Below are 17,328 nucleotides of genomic sequence, written 5' to 3'. Positions count from 1 at the left end.
TGAATATTTGCATACCAAATCAGTTTTTAAAGATTTAACTCATCACAGCAGTTGAAGTGTTTTGTTTTTAAAGCTGTCTCTGTAGTTTCTCTGGATGTTTGTGTTGGAAAAAAAATTCATGCCATAATATTCTTAAACAGCAGATGCTTGATGTTTTTCAAATCTATGGATATAATAATGACATAAAATGCTAAATTACTTTTTTCATTTTATGCATTATATTCTGAAGTGCACAGTTTGATATGAAACCATCCTCCTTAATGTGTAGGTTTGAATTCTTCTTTAATCTACTCTTCTTCAGAAACACTTTTCTCTCCTCTCATTTTTGTCAGGTAAGCTAAATTCTTTATACTCGACCTTCATAATAATCACAGATTTCTTCATGTTTCATGTTTTCCTGCAGAAACTCTTCGTCTTGTGAGAGATGAATGTGTCATCTGCCAACGTGACAGTGTTTGTTTGGACTCAGAGCTTCTTGACTGAAGCCGTGACTAAAAATGTGATCATCATCTGTCTGGGAATCTCCATCAACTACATCAATGCCAGCCTCTTTCACACCTTCAGAAGACACCAGGTAAGACTTAATAAATCATCATACCAGCTGTTCTTATCTTCAGTGTGTGTACTCGTACCAATGTCATGTTTGTGACAGTGGAAGAAGTAAAACAGGTTCCTTAAGATGGGCATTAAAGGGTTGTTTAACTTAACCTTGTGCATTAATAGAGACTTAAACGGGCAGTGTGTAGGGAATAGATGCATTGATGCTGAACAGACTAGAAATTGAATATAATATTAATAAGTATGTTTAAATTACTTTAAAATCACCTGAATATGAAAAATCTTTTTGCTTTTCTGGTTTTCGAATGAGAATTTAGTCAATCAATCATTCAATCTTTGTTTATATAGCGCCAAATCACAACAAATGTTAGAAGACTCTTTCCAAACAGAGCAGGTCTAGACTGTACTCAATGTTTTATTATTAACAAAGACCCAACATCAAGACAGGATAAGATCCAGTCCCATCTTACAGACAGGACTCAGTCTGATCTCATCTTAATCCACCATGAGCAGAGCACTTTGCAGCATTTAGCAAGTTACAGTGGCAAGGACAAATTTCCTTTAACAGGCAGAAGCATCGAGCAGAACCAGACTCATGTTAGACACACATCTGCTGAGACCGAGTCAGTTTGAACCGATTCCAGCTGCCTCCTAAATCAAATTTGAGTAACCAATGATTTTTGATTACACTCCACAGGTCTTCTACAAGAACCCTCGATACATCCTGTTCATTCACCTGGTGGTCAATGACATGATCCAGTTGACACTCACAATCAGCCTCTTTGTCATCAGCTACGCTGTCTACACAATTCCCGTCCCCGTCTGCTGGGTCCTCATGCTGCTGACTCTCATCACCACTGAGAACACCCCTCTGATCCTGGCATGCATGGCGGTGGAGTGCTACATCGCCATCTGCATGCCGCTCCGCCACATGCAGATCTGCACCATCAGGAGAACGTTGATGTTGATCATTTTAATCTGGATTACGAGCATTTTTTCTGTTCTTCCTGATCTCTTCATCACTTTGGCCATAGAGCCGCTGGACTTCTTCAGCTCCCGGGTGTACTGCTTAAGGGAAATAGCCTTCCCAAGTCCTGTCATCGTGAAGAAAGAAGAGGTCATGTATTCACTGTTTCTCATCACAGTTTGGAGTACAATCTTCTACACTTACTTTAAGATCCTCTGCACTGCAAAAGCAGTGAGCAAAGATGCTAAAAGGGCCAGAAACACCATCCTGCTGCACGGCTTCCAGCTGCTGCTGTGCATGGGCACGTACGTAGGCCCCCATTATTACATCTTCTAAGGAAGTGGTCTCCTCAGGATTATAAGGCCAATCTCTTTGTGTTTTATATTACTGTGCAGATCCTTCCCAGATCCCTCAGTCCAATTATCTATGGCATACGAGACAACACATTCAGGAGCTACCTGAAGAGGTATCTGTTTAGTAAAGTCACCTGATCCTCAGACACCTTTCAAAGAAAAGCTTGTCAATAAAAAAACTTTGAACAACTCTTGCCTCTCTCTGAAGCTATTTCTGCCTAGTAACATGCTGACAGTGTAATATTTAAAACATGATGCAGCTGTAAATGAGGAACGTCTGAAACTCAGATCTCCTTTTATCCCTCTCTCCAACACGGTCTCAGCAGATGCGTGTCTATCATGAGTCTGGTTCTGCTGGAGGTTTCTGCCTGTCAAGAAAGTTTGTCCTTGCCACTGTAACTTGCTAAATGCTGCAAAGTACTCTGCTCATGGTGGATTAAGATGAGATCAGACTGAGTCCTGTCTGTAAGATGGGACTGGATATTACCATGTCTTGTTGTTGGATCTTTATTAATAATAGAACATGGAGTCTAGACCTGCTCTGTTTGTAAAGTGTCTTCAGATAACATTTGTTATGATTTGGCGCTATATAAATAAAGATTGATTGAGATCTTAATACATTTAGCACATCACTCCTGGAGGAAAAGCACTCATGCAAGAATTATTTTATGGAAAAACATAAATATACATCAGAACAGTTTGTAGAAAAGCTAATCTATAGTCTTTGTCCAATCATGAACATTAGAAATTATGAAATTGAAATCAGGGCTTTTTAATCAAAAATAAAAAAACACATTCTTAGGTAATTGTCTGGAATCACGCTGACCTTTGTAACAAGCAGCTCCCACAATGCACAAATACAAATAATCACAAGCACCTGGCCATTATCTGTATGCACCTTTTGGTCACCCCTTTAACAGGTTTACAGTTTACAGTTTGAAGAAGTAAAAATGTTGATAAAAACATTAGGCGGGGCGCTGGTGGCCCAGCCGTCTAAGCGCCCCACATACAGAGGCAAAAAAAAAAAAAAAGAAAACATTTGGCTGAGAAAACTGTGAACTTAGTTTTGGGGCTTTTAAAATAAACTTGGTAAAGCTGTTTGGAAGGACAGAAGCTCGTAGGCTGTGTTCACTCTGGAGGGGGCATGAGTGTGGAGGACAGTGTCATCAGCGTAGAAGTGTCTTTTTGCTCTGCTGCTCATTCCCACGTCATTTATTAAAAAAAGGATGAAACAAAACAGTACCCTGAGCGACACCTTTAGTGGTGGTACTCTGAAAAGAAACACTGAGCTTGATCTTTAGAATAATAATTTCTGGATATAATCTGTCACTTCTGTGGCAGCAGTAATCCATACTACATAGTTATTCCTAATGAGGGAGAGAAGCACCTTCAGCCTGGTCCACACAGCTGTGTATCCCAACATGCTTTTTGCAGCAGTCTTGCTTCTTGGAGCTCCATCTCCTGGGTAAGATACATAGACTGTATAATTAATGGACGTAGTGTAGGGTTTGATGTGTGTTGGTTGGATCACTTTATCAATAGGAAACAGCAGGATGGAGACAGATAACTTTCTCAAGAGCACTTTACTGTAACCACACTGGATCGGCATAACAAAAACACTTCCTTGTCACTCAATAACATGTCACAGAACCAACCAATCAGAGGCTAGGATGACCAAGCTCCAGGTAAATGTAATGAGAAACACATAAGTACATTCAACATGTTTTGGTCCCAACTACAAGATGCTGTAGGAATAATTCTAACATCATACATACACAAATAATAACTTTAGCAAACTTGAATGTAGATAGTTAACTGCATAAATAATATAAACATATTTTAACTGTAACTCAAATTTCAAACTGACTTTGCTGTTAAAGCTTAAAGTAGTGTCCTTGACGTCACCCATCTGTTTTGAAGCCGATCATCGGCGGGAGCCATATTGGAAATGCTGAACTCAAACTAACTTCTGTCAAGCTAGTGTGAGGTAAAGGCGAGGATGGGAGGCGGGCTTTGAGCCTTCTCGCCAACAGCTAAAGTGTTCCTGCCTGTCAATCAGGTCAGCTGTTCCTCTCAATATGCAAAACTCAATATCTTATGATATTGAAAAAATCCTATGAAAAAATCCACCCTACTTCCAGAGCCAGCCTCAAGTGGACACTCCATGAACTGCAGTTTTTAACACTTCCAGATTTGCTTCAATTCTCTAGGTCAGAGTTGGCTGCTTGGTAAGATACCACAAGACAAAAAATACCTCTCTGCATTTTAAACTGACATTTTGGTCTGATTGGTGTACGGCAGGGGTTCCCAAAGTGTGGGTCAAGAAACCCTGGGGGGTCGTGAGACAGGGATCACGAAATGTCTTCAGTTAGTCTCAGAGTCTCTGGCACCTTTATTTTAGGGGTCGCTGGCTATAAAGTCTGGAAAGCTTGGTGTTACCAATGCAGCCGCATTTAAAATGAAATGTATAGCTGGTAAAAGAGTTTATAACACACCAGATTTTACAGTGATTCGTACAGTAGATGTTATAAAGACACAAACTGTGTTCAAACGACATTTAGTAAATGAGGACATGGGTGTGTGGAATTTGAAAAGGTGAGACAAAGATGAACCTGCAGTTCCTTTGTTGTTCCTTTCAGTGGAGGCTCAGTGTCCGAACTTGAACCCCCCTGGTGGAGCTGCATAAAGGTGTGGTAAGGAACAGAGTCACTCACTGTATAAAACTTCTGTGTATAAACTCAGCTGTAGCAGCAGGTCGGTCTTATTGTTACACGCGTTATTATCACTGGTCCATCTCCAGAGAACGATCCACAGTCTGAGGTTAGTGATGAACTGTTTGATTCTCTTGTAATTTCATTAAAAATCATTTTAAATTCAAGTAGATTATTACATCACTGCATTTTAAATACTTATTTTCACATTATTTCATCAGGATGATCTGATTTCTTCCACTCATGTTTTTATCCCTGTGTCTTCTCTTTCATTCAGTGACCTTGTTTTTATGTTGATACTTCTCTATTCTAGCTATAACGTGTATTTACTCTGTGTTTATTGATCCTGTGCATTTCTGGTTAACAAACAACAGTGTCCCAGTATTTGATTACAAACATTTTTTGCATTTTCTTTGCTGTAAAATGTGAAACGTGGCTCTAAAGTAGAATAAATTAAACTTAAGATGTTTGACGTTGCCCAAACGTAAATCGACCACCTAGTGAACAAACTGGCCTCTTACATCTTTACTGATTTCATCCTCTTCTTGTATAAGTAGTGCTTTCATCAGTGTGTCACTCACTGTGAATTTTTGATGTGGGAAAAGGAAATGATGCCATTATCATGTCATCTTGTGACTCGCAGCAGTTATCAGCATGAAAAGCTTTGATATAGAAAAGATTAGTGTTGTTGTTGATGGCTGAGTTTGACCTTGTAGGTCAGAGAGAAGCATCACTATTATTTTAAAGTCATGGAAAACTCACAGGAGCTTTAAAATATATATATATATTTAACCTTGTGAAGAAGTTTACTGAGAACTTTTACTGTAGCTGTGTTTTAAAAAAGTTTTATCAAAGAAAGTCGTGTCATTTTTGATACTACCATAACCTTTTGATGTCACTTTGGTAATGCAAGACCACGTGCAAATGCAGCGCTAATATTCATCTGGTTTTTACAGTGGCTGGGAAGTGCAATGCAAATTTACAAAGGATGAAACACTTTAACAAAGTTGGAGACAAATGTATATTTAAGAAAACAAATTACAAGTGACGGAATATTTTTACCAGTCCTGAAACAAATTTACAAATGTCTGATTCTGACGGAAAAGGAATGCACCAAATACCGGAAGTGATCGAGAGAGCGGCCATTTTGTTTGCTTTGGCGTATAAACTCTGTGTATTTGGTACATTCCTTTTCCAGTAAAAACTGCTCTTTGTAATTTTGTTACGGGACTGGCAAAAAAGTTCTGTCACTAGTAAAAGTATTTCTGATTTTGTAAGTTTGTTTTGGCATTGGTAAAATGTTTTGCTAATGTGATTTTGTTTTAAAAAATGTTTTCCAAAATGTAAATTTGTCATCTTTGTAAGTGTTTTTTCCTTCGTAAATTTGCATTGCACTTCCCAGCCACCGTATGTTTCACCTAAATGTGCAAGTATCAAGCTGAATCCTATATAGTTCAACCAATAGGGAGGTTGTATCGAGAAAATGTTGATTTCAGCTGTTGGAGTTTGAAAAAAAAGATGTACAGTGTCGACCGATGTCAAGTGCAAAACAAGAGTCTGATTTTGTAACCAATAAAAAGGTTTTTGATGTGCTCATGATTTATATTTGACTAACACTAAACACAAAGGCAGTGTGTAAAAACTGTGTGTTGTTTCAGAGCTCACTGGATGCTGATATGAATTTCACAGCAGGAGTCAACAATGGGACCGATAGTGTGCAACGGATCCATCTGTTCATGGTTGTGGGCAAGATTATGACTGTCGTCTTCCTCGGCATTGCCATCAACTACATCAACGCCACGATGATCCACACCTTTTTCAGCCATCATGTGTGTAAAAGCGTTCCTTTCATTTCTGCAGCTCTTCCAAACAGTTAGTTCTCAATAATGTTTAGTAAACTATAGTTCACGCTCGTGTCTAAACTACTGTTACTGTCTGCTGCTTTGACTTTCTTAACTGAATCCAAAGAGCTTAAAATACCCATAATGTTCGAGTTTGATGAAACATAATGTAAGGATGCTTCGAGTGAACATATATGTAGCTGTTCTTGAAAATAATAATGACAATAAACTTGATTTATATAGCACTTTCTAAAATTGAGTTACAAAGTGCTTCACAAATAAAAAAGAAATTAAAAGACAATAAAAGAGAAATGTGAAGAAGACAATTAAAGGAAATAAACGAATGTTGGAAGAATAAAAAAATATATATATAAAAGATTAAAACAATAAAAAAATTAGAAATATAAATTAAAAAATAAGAAATACATCTAGATAATAAATAAAATATATATGATAAAAAATATGATAAATTATTAAAGAAAATTATACAAAGAACAAAGCATGATGCTTTTTTGATAGCAGAAGGTCATCTGGAAAAATATGAATCACAACTTTTAAAGTTGGTCCTTTTATTTTTTACATGGACTGCAAAAGGCTTAATATTTACCAGGGACATAACAGCGTTCTGCACGCTGCCTCAGATCAGCCGCTGGTGTTAGTACGGAGAAGAGAGAGATGATTTTTAAATAAACGTTCCAGCAGCTTTTAAATCTGATGTGTGGAGGACTTTCAGTTTCCTATTGTCGAGAAATCCAAAAGGAGAAAAGGTGACAAACAAGAAACAATACGCAGACACAGGCAGACTGTGGTGACCTATGTGTAGGGGAATATGAGCGAAGCGAGAAACCACTGGACAAATCATCTCCCTAAAAGATTTAAGAGGATGTGAGGGAAAAAAGTGATAAAAGAAGCGTACACAGCCTCACTTCCTCATAACAGAGCTCAAGACATCACATATCACTGAATATACAACTAAAAAACTTAATTTTTAAGCCTGCTCTTAAAAGTAGAGAGGGTGTCTGCCTCCCGGAACCTGACTGGTAGATGATTCCAGTAGAGACTTCAGTGCATCTGTTTCACTGGATGTAATCTGGTAAAGTTACCAAGTTTATTGGATCTTTTTGAAAAGCCGTGTAAATAATATGCAACACTCTGTAAAATTGTTTCGTCCTTTGTAAATTTGAACAGATAAATATTAACGCTACATTTCCAGAGGGTTACCTTTTGATGTCACATGTTAAAGTGACATCAAAAGGTTACGGTAGTATTGAAAATTACACAACCTTCTTTGATAAAAGGGGTTTTAAAACCCAGCTGCTGTAAAAACAGATCACAGGTGAGCATGAATCAAAACTCAAGATGTTTCTAGGTGTTAGAGTCTATGCGTCTCTTTCTAATTACAGTGAAACTGAAACTGAAACGACAGGAGTTATCCTGCAGACATTTTGGTCTGGGGGTTCCACTTTGTGTATTATCTGACCAAAGCTGCAAACTATACTGTAAACAATACAGTGCATGTACAGGAAATGGCATGCATGCAAAGTAGTCAATTTCTAACTGGCTAAAATGCCTGAAAGGTTTACTGCAGTGTTACAAAACAAAAACTGAACATACAGCAGAGCCTGAAGTTGATAAAACACAGAAGAGACAGTGCGAATAAAAAGCTTAACTGCGTTTCTTCTGTTTCAGATCTTCAAGATGAACCCTCGTTTTATCCTTTTCATCCATCTGGTTGTGAACGACATGATCCAGCTGATCACCAGCATCAGCCTCCTCATCTTAGCTTACACCCTCTATACCACCCATGTCCCTCTCTGCTGCCTCCTCATCATCCCGGCTGTAGTTACCACACAAAACACTCCGCTGAATATCACCTTCATGGCAGTGGAGTGCTACATAGCTGTCTGCTTCCCCCTCCACTACAACCAAATCTGTACAGCCAAAAAAGCATACATTGTAATCGGCATGATCTGGACAATGGGTTCCCTCACCGTGCTGCCCGATGTCATCATCTTTTTGGTCACAGAGTCCCAGGAGTTCATGAATTCAAGAGTCGTCTGCCTCAGGGACGGAGTGTTTCGGAGCGCGTACATCCTAAAGAAGCAAGATGTGTCCCATAAAGTGTTCCTGGTTGTGGTTTGGCTCACTATTTTCTACACATACTTCAGAATCTTGTTAGTCGTCAAGGCCGCAGATGCAGAAGCCAAGAAGGCTAGAAACACGCTCCTCATTCACGGTTTCCAGGTGCTCATGTGCATGATGGTCTACGTGGATCCAATGTTAGTCGCAGTCTTAATAAAGTTGTTCCCTGGTCAGTTTGCAGTTTTAAAATTTTTTTCATTTATCTTAAACCAAATCCTCCCCCGCTGCATCAGTCCTGTCGTGTACGGATTACGAGACAAGACATTCAGGAAGTACTTTAAAAGATATCTGTGTTCAGTGAACAGCCATCCAAAGATTTCACCCACGGGTCCCTTCTGAGATAAACCTATCTTCGTTCTGTCTCACTTATGTCATACCTAGAGTAAAGATGCGTCCTAAAAGCTGTAATGTAAAACAGACTTTTAAAGATGACCAAATTCAGATTAACAGCGCTTTACATGAGACTACCTACTTAGTCCACAGGGGGCGCCAAAACCCATGCAAAGAGTAACATCCTAACAGATGCTTTACACCTAATTTATTGTAGGATATCAACTACTCTTCAGGAAAATATTCAATAATACATAAATAATATTTAATATTTTTTTAAACCCTAAAACCTTCCGATTAATCTCAAACTAAAACTTTTATTACACTAACTTCCTGTTATCTAGCTTAATGTCAATATCACTTTTTGGGATCAAAGTTCTCCTATTTTTCAGTTTAGATCAACCTAAAAGTTTTATCCGTTTAAGAGGTGTGCGCATTTAGTCAACTTAACGGTTAAACATCCTCGCCCTCACTGGTTTAAAGTCCTCCTCGCACTGGAATTGTTGTCGTCTAAATAAGTCATTAATAGTTTTATCATCATAGGCCATTCATATGTGTCCAAGCTGTAACAAAACCACTCACCACCAGCCAGATTGTGGCTCTACAGTAGTTAATCCCTGCTGCCATTAAGCCATAAAGCTGTACTACCTGGATGTAAACAAGCACAGGGGACAGATGTCACCTTGTAGCGCTGCGTGGTTTGTCAGTATGTTGATCTAGTAAATGGAGATAAAGTTGTATGTAGACAGTTTGTCTGGTTAAACTGACATATAACTACTCCACCAGAGCAACAAAGAACCAGCACAGACATGCGGACGTTAACCTGAAGGAGGACTGAAGGCTGCTGGAGCCAGCTCTGCTAGTGTTACCCACTCTGCAAACTAATTCCACATAATTGACCTGCAGACTCTGTGTTCCTTTGTCTGAGAAATAATTCTGTTAAATAATCTGTCCTAACTTCAGACCTTCAGTCGGTTTGTCAGGATTTCCATTTCTGTTAGAACAACTTTCTATTAAAAACGCTTGATGGGTTATCTTGATTTAATCTGCCTTCATATCCTTTATTTGTCTTTTGAACAAAATGTTTTCAAGTTTTGATCCAATCTGACAGCCTTAAACACATCAGATTACTTTCGAATTCCGGGCTCTAATCCTCTGCATTTCTTGTATACACACAAGTACTTTCTACCCTCTTCGTGAGATGCATCACTCTTTCATCTAACTCTGATGTAAGCCAACCAAAGTAAACCTTGTAAAAGATGCTTCAGAGCAGGTGCTCTCCAACACACGCATTTCATATTCAGCAGGTAGAGATGAATGAGGAGAAATAATGTCAACCGTGGACAAAAACAAAAGTGAGAGAAAACTGTATCTCCTTTTATCTCCTGTTGTTACATTTTGGAGGAGGTGCACGTCACGCTACGTGTGTAGGCTCCTGTTTTGGAACGCGACAGTAGACAGATCAGGCTATGGCATCGATTCAACACAGAAGTATAAACCAGGCTCTACTCAGAAGCCTCAGCATGGACAACAAGCCCTGTAATTGTTCCACTTGGTGTCTTGCTGTCCCCTGTCCTCTATCTGCAGTTATCCAACAGCCTTTTCTTCTGTCTACTCCTACTTCTCCTCTCTTTTCTTGTTTGCAATAACTGCAGTATGATCAACTGCTGCTTAACATTAATCAGCTCAACTCCAACATAATACACTTGTTTTAAGTCCCCATGGTGTCCTGTGCACAAACAAGGAATTAAGCCAATGCAGAAGTGCTTACTACTGCAATTCATCGAGTGTCCACTTGAGGCTGGCTGCAGAAGTACCGGAAACCACATACACACCAATTTAAAAAAGACGATCTTTACAGCAGAAATAAACACGTTTACAGCCTGGTTCACAAAACGGCTAGTATTAATAGTTAATTTCTTGATTGGCACACAGTGTACAGGGTGAATTTTTTCATAACTCAGAAGTGTAGAAGATAATAAGATTTCAAGTTTTCAATTATGAGAGGCACAGCTGACTTGATTGACAGGCGGGAATACTGTAGCTGTTAGCGAGGAGGATCAAAGCCCGCCTCTTTACCTCACACTAGCTCGGCGGAAGTTAGGTTGACCTCAGCATTTCCAGTATGGCACCCGCCGACGATCTGCTTCAAAACCCTTCATCAGAAACAGACAGGTGATGGACACTTTGTCTATGCTTTGATATGGCTAGAATAGATATCACACTGCCATCTAGTGATTAGGCTGGCAGGGCAACACAGACATTCCAACGCACATGTATGTAGTGCTCATGATGGCGTCGGCCTTTTTGACGTAGCTACAGCGTAGAGTCAACGCAGAAGTTTAAACCAGGTTTAAGTCAGGGACTAGTTTGATTTCCTGTCCTGGAGCATTAGCCGTGTCACTCAGCCTCTGTATTTGACTCAGCTACTTTAAACTCCCAAAGCTTTAACATTTCTGCAAAGTTTTGGATGTATTAATGGTTGTGCACCTCAAACGTTAGATATGACTCAGATTAACTATATAAACACACCACCCCTGAAGGGATGTGGTTTATTTTTTTAGTGCAGGAAAACAACATCTGAGCTCAGAAAATCTAACGTTTTCAGAGTTCATGTCTAATTTTTCCATATTAATCAAATCCAATCCAATTTATTTATATAGCACATTTTAAAAACAACAAGGCTACCAAAGTGCTGCACAACAAATACAAACAGTAGAAATAAATAGTAGTAAAATTTAAAATACAGTAAAATAAAAGACAAACAAAGACCAACATAAACTCTCCTGCTGTATTAAAAGCCAAGGAGTAAAAATGAGTTTTAAGACTTGAGATTAATGAATGACCGATGATGCATCCTGCACGATATCTGGATAACACAGTGACATCACCTCAAACACTGAGCTTTATATAAAGCCAATGAACACTTTGAGACTCATTTAGTGAATGCTGACAGCGGATGCTGAAGTGTCTCAGGTAAAAGGAAAGTGTTCACTCTTTCACATCAATGTTATATTTTATTTAATGCTTTAATTACGTAATGCACTCCAAGTGAATTATATCTGCATGTATGGATCAACACAGCTTTTGATGACTGTTAAATTCAGCTTATGTCTCACACAGTTCACCAGTTAGACATTAGTGCACAGTGTTTTTTTTAACTTTCAGATGTACAAATCAGGATTAAACCTACCTTTACATTCATGTTTATATGTGCAGCTTTTATTTTTCTCATTTTGAAGGCTTCAGGGGTAAAAAAAAAAAAAGAAGAAGAAGACTGCCTTAACATTATGGGGCATGCAACAACTGTTTCAAAGGATAGAAACATTACAAGATGGATTTTCTTTCCATTTTCCTTTTTGTGTCATTAACAAAGGTGTTCATGCATCCTCTGTGTGATACTTTTCATGTCATCTTTCCATGTCCCTCTTTAACACAGACCTGCAGGATCCTCAGATTAACTCATGAATTCCTCATCCTTGGCCTTTAATGTGTCCGGCGGTGGGAGTTTTCGGGACTCTTTCTCTACAGCTGTGTCCAAAAATGTCATTGTTCTGGCGTTTGGTCTGACGATCACCTACATCAACGGCACCCTGATCCACACCTTCAGAAAACACCAGGTCAGATGCTCTGTTACTGCTGGTACTGTCAGGATCACTTTATGCAGGTTTCAGGTGGTGTTGTGAGTTGAAAGGTTAGGGTTAGGGTTAAGTTGAGAGCTGATGTCCTGCTGGGGGAACTGAGACAAGCATACCATATGTTGAGACTATCTGAATGAAATTGTGTTTTTGTAGTGTAAGGATTTTAAAAGGACCTTTACTCTATAAAAAACAGTTAAAGATGTATTCTGTTAGTCTGACAGTGACAGACCATGTGTATGACAACTGTTTCTACTTTGCAAATAGATACAAAACTACGATCTAAGAACATTTCTACTATCAGGTTAGATGTTTTGATTTTGTGGAACTGAATATGTGATTTGTCGTTTGCACGCACAGCTGGGTACTTTTCTTTTCTGGTAAGGAGGAGAAACTCTCAGAAACTCAGCGGCCCTCGACTTTAGAAAGTCGTTCCAGGTCAAGTTAGAGAAAATACAAATCAACTTCTGATTATCTCTTCAGAAAACCTCACTTCCTCATTATTTGAGCGTTAGACAATCATTAATACGTGATGATTGTTGTGAAACAAAAAAAAAACAAAAAAAGAGAAAGAAAAGGAAAAGAAAGAAAAGAGATAAGACACACCATTTTATTGACACATACTGCAAAAACAAACACAATATTTGAAGTTTTTCGCAGTCTCGGCCTCAGCAGATGTCTGTTTAACATGAGTCTGGTTCTGCTCGAGGTTTCTGCCTGTTAAAGGAAGTTTGTCCTTGCTGCTGTAACTTGCTAAATGCCGCAAAGTGCTCTGCTCATTGTGGATTAAGATGAGATCAGACTGAGTCCTGTCTGTAAGATGGGACTGGATCTTATCCTGTCTTGATGTTGGGTCTTTGTTAATAATAGAACACAGAGTACGGTCTAGACCTGCTCTGTTTGGAAAGAGTCTTCAGATAACATTTGTTGAGATTTGGCGCTATGAAAATAAAGATTGATTATTTATGGCATCTTCTGTGTGCATGCTACTGCATTAGGACACACTCGAAGGTTGTGATTGCGTTTCACACAAACTACACATGATTTTCATTCTGCAATTTTGATATAATTAAACAATATAATTAGATAATAATATATTCATTAATATGATATAATATAACATATAAATGTATTATGATATATTATATATCATGATATATAATAAATATAATATAATATACATAATATATAATTTTAAATATAATATATTGTATTAATAATATTATAATAATTCAATAATTTTATAATTTTGATACAATTTTGATTAAGTTTATGATGAACTGAAAACTGACTATCTGATTTACTGTGATATGATAGCTAAAGAGGAGTTTCACACACCTCGCCCCCACATGTTGAACACACAGTCTATGTGAAATGTTAGTGAGTCAGCTGATTTGGACGCTGAAAATAGAAACTATTCCCGAGGACAGAACCCAGGCAGCACACCAGGTCGAGCTGCTGTGTTTCATGCGTGGGAACGCAATCGGGCCGACGGGACATTGAAACAATAATCTAGAAAAAAATGAGACATTCTAACCTGCTGACGCTTCTCTTCTTCTCTCCTTCAGATCTTTTATTTGAATCCTCGTTACATCCTCTTCATCCACCTGGTAGTGAACGACATGATCCAGCTCACCACAACCATCATCCTATCCTGTTCATCACCAGTTACATCTTCTACAAAATAAACGTCTCTCTGTGCTGCTTTATTATAACCCTCGCCATCTTAACCACGCTCAACACCCCGTTAAACTTAGCTGTCATGGCGGTGGACTGCTACATCTCTGTGTGTTTACCACTGAGACACGCTGAGTTATGTACGATAAAAAGAACGTACATTCTCGTCGGTGGGATCTGGTTCATGAGTGCTCTCTCTGCGCTCTCTGATTTGTTCATCTTTTTAGCCACAGAGCCTCTGCAGTTATTTTAATTCTGCTATTTTTTGTAGCAAGGAAAACCTGTTCAGACACCAGTTTCATGTGAATAGGAAGGATGTCCCCATCATTTACCTGATCGGTGTTTGGCTCACACTGTTTTACTCCTACGTTATGATTTTCACGGTCGCTAAATCAGCTGATGGAGCCGCAAAGAAAGCCAGGAACACAGTCTTGCTCCATGGCTTCCAGCTGCTGTTGGCTATGGTAACCTATGTGGCTTATGCGATAAAAAAGGCGCTGGTTAGCTGGTTCCCCAAACATCACATTAATGTGATCTTTGTTTCCTACATCTTCATCCAGATCCTACCCCGGCTGCTCACTCCGATCGTGTACGGGCTACGAGATAAGACATTCAGACACCACTTAAAGAAAGTGTACACCATGAGCGACAAACCCAGCTGCTTTTTTGGAAAAGCTGCATAGATTCACCTGAGAGGTAAATAAATGTTATTCACTTTGTTCATTTAACCCGATCAGACAATCTGAAGTCTGCTTTCATTGGTAGCATGTTTTATCAATCAATCAATCTCAATCTTTATTTGTATAGCGCCAAATCACAACAAACGTTATCTCAAGATGCTTTTACAAACATAGGAGGTCTAGACCACTCTATGTCAAATTATGAACAGAGACCCAACTTCAAGACAGGGTGAGACTCAGTCTGACCCCACCTTAATCCATCATGAGCATTGCACATCGCAGTATTTAGCTAGTTACAGTGGTGAGGAAAAACTTCCTTTTAACAGGCAGAAACCTCAGGCAGAACCAGACTCATGTTAGACAGCCATCATGCCTCGACCGAGTTGGGTCTGGAAAGATAGATAGAGGGGAGTAAGAGAGAGAGGTGATAGTGATGAGACGAGTAGTAGAAGCTGTTGCCGCTGGAGTCCAGCACGTCTGTACCAGCTGGAGTCCAGATCGTCCGCAGTAGGAGGATTTCGACGGCAGCTCAGAGGAATCTACGAGACAATGGAGCTCAGGGACTCCAGAAAGGTCTATGGTTAGTAACTTTAATGGGACAGGCAGAGTTAAAGTAAGTGATGAAGGGGTTGGGGGGGAAGGGAGTGAGCTAGGATCCCAGTGTGTCAGTGTGCCAGTTCCCCCGGCAGTCTAGGCCTATAGCAGCATGACAAAAGCTGGTCCAAGCCTGAGCCAGCTCTAACTATAAGCTTTATCAAAAGGGAAAGTTTTAAGGCTACTCTTAAAAGTGGAGAGGGTGTCTGCCTCCCGGACCCTGACTAGTAGATGATTCCAAAGGAGAGGGGCCTGATAACTGAAGGTTCTACCTCCCATACTACTTTTAGAGATTTTAGGTACAACTAGCAAGCCTGCATGTTGGGAGCGTAGAGTTCTAGAGGGGTAATAGGGCACTATGAGCTCTTTAAGATACGAGGGTGCCTGATTTTTAAGGGCTTTGTAGGTTAAAAGAAGGATTTTAAATTCTATTCTACATTTTATTGGGAGCCAGTGTAGAGAAGCTAACACTGGAGAGAGATGTGCTCCCTCTTCCTAGTTTTAGTCAATACTCGAGCTGCGGTGTTTTGAACTAGCTGAAGAGTCTTTAGAGACTTATTGGGGCAGCCTGATAAGAGGGAGTTACAGTAATCTAACCTGGAGGTAACAAATGCATGGACTAGTTTTTCTGCGTTGCTCTGATGTGTCTAATTTTAGAAATATTGCGCAAGTGAAAATAGGCTGACCTTGAGATTTGCTGAATTTGGGAGTTGAAGGATAAATCTTGATCAAATAGGACTCCTAGATTCCTAGCCGAGGTGCTGGATGCCAGACTAGTGCCGTCTAAGGTACTTATATTATTAGAAAAAGTCTCTCTGAGGTGTTTGGGGCCAATAACAATCACTTCAGTTTTTTCTGAGTTTAGCAGTAAGAAATTTCTGGTCATCCAGGTCTTTATGTCTTTTAGACAAGCAACTAATTTAGATAACTGATTGGTTTCTTCTGGCTTCACTGATAGATAGAGCTGAGTGTCATCAGCATAACAATGAAAATTAATAGAGTGCTTCCTCATGATGTTACCCAGAGGAAGCATATATAAGGTGAAAAGAATTGGTCCTAGCACTGATCCTTGTGGAACTCCCTGACTAACCCTGGTCTGCACTGAGGACTTTTCATTAACGTGAACAAATTGAGATCGATCTGTTAGGTACGATTTAAACCAAGCTAACGCAGTTCCTGTAATGCCAATTAGTTGCTCTAATCTCTGTAACAGGATTTGATGGTCAATCGTATCAAATGCAGCGCTAAGATCTAATAAAACAAGTACGGAAAGAAGACCACTGTCTGAGGCCATTATAGATCATTGGTTACTTTTAACAGTGCAGTCTCTGTGCTATGGTGGGCTCTAAACCCCGACTGAAAGTCCTCAAACAAACTGTTGCTCCTAAGAAAGTCCCAGAGCTGAACTGACACCACTTTCTCCAGGATTTTAGAGATAAAGGGGAGGTTAGATATCGGTCTATAGTTAGATAAGGAGCCTGAATCAACAGTGGGCTTTTTAAGGAGAGGTTTAATTACAGTACAGTACAGGTACATAGCCTGTCAGTAAAGACATATTAATCATACTTAGTAAGGAACTGCTAACTAGTGGAATTACTTCTTTTAGCAGCTTAGTTGGGATTGGGTCTAAAAGACAGGTCGATGGTTTAGCTGAAGAAACTGTTGAAACCAGTTCAGGAAGGTCAATGGGTGAAAAACAGTCTAGGTATACATCTGGCTTTTACACTGTTTCAATGATCCCGCTGTTGGTAAAGGGTCCTACATTAGTTAAAGGTAAGAGGTTACAAATTTGATCTCTAATCTTTAAGATTTTATCTTTAAAGAAGCTCATAAAGTC

The 17,328-nt window shown here is 39.3% G+C and overlaps 2 protein-coding genes across 5 annotated transcripts; both read left to right on the top strand.

Annotated features, from left to right (window-relative positions):
• Positions 1-220: 220 nt before the first annotated feature.
• On the top strand, positions 221-2,068 carry LOC117830704 (odorant receptor 131-2-like). Its single transcript, XM_034708982.1, is given in 4 exon segments — positions 221-332; positions 404-574; positions 1,256-1,841; positions 1,844-2,068. Coding segments are annotated over 3 exon segments (909 nt in total). The 5' UTR covers positions 221-332; positions 404-424; the 3' UTR covers positions 2,017-2,068.
• Positions 2,069-3,203: 1,135 nt separating this feature from the next.
• On the top strand, positions 3,204-9,072 carry LOC117830476 (odorant receptor 131-2-like). 4 transcript variants are annotated; one of them, XM_034708648.1, is made up of 4 exons: positions 3,204-3,343; positions 4,518-4,566; positions 6,248-6,418; positions 8,120-9,072. In XM_034708648.1, exons 1-4 carry the CDS (start codon positions 3,249-3,251, stop codon positions 8,909-8,911), a joined length of 1,107 nt encoding a protein of 368 aa, XP_034564539.1. In that variant the 5' UTR covers positions 3,204-3,248; the 3' UTR covers positions 8,912-9,072. The 4 variants fall into 4 exon arrangements, with proteins under 4 accessions (XP_034564539.1, XP_034564762.1, XP_034564622.1 ...); XM_034708731.1 differs by lacking the exon at positions 3,204-3,343 and adding an exon at positions 4,090-4,106; XM_034708871.1 differs by lacking the exon at positions 6,248-6,418.
• The last annotated feature ends 8,256 nt before the right edge of the window (positions 9,073-17,328 follow it).

This window comes from Notolabrus celidotus, chromosome 1 (genome assembly GCF_009762535.1).
Source record: "Notolabrus celidotus isolate fNotCel1 chromosome 1, fNotCel1.pri, whole genome shotgun sequence".
Classification (NCBI taxonomy): domain Eukaryota; kingdom Metazoa; phylum Chordata; class Actinopteri; order Labriformes; family Labridae; genus Notolabrus; species Notolabrus celidotus.
This window is presented reverse-complemented; position numbering and strand designations above follow the sequence as displayed.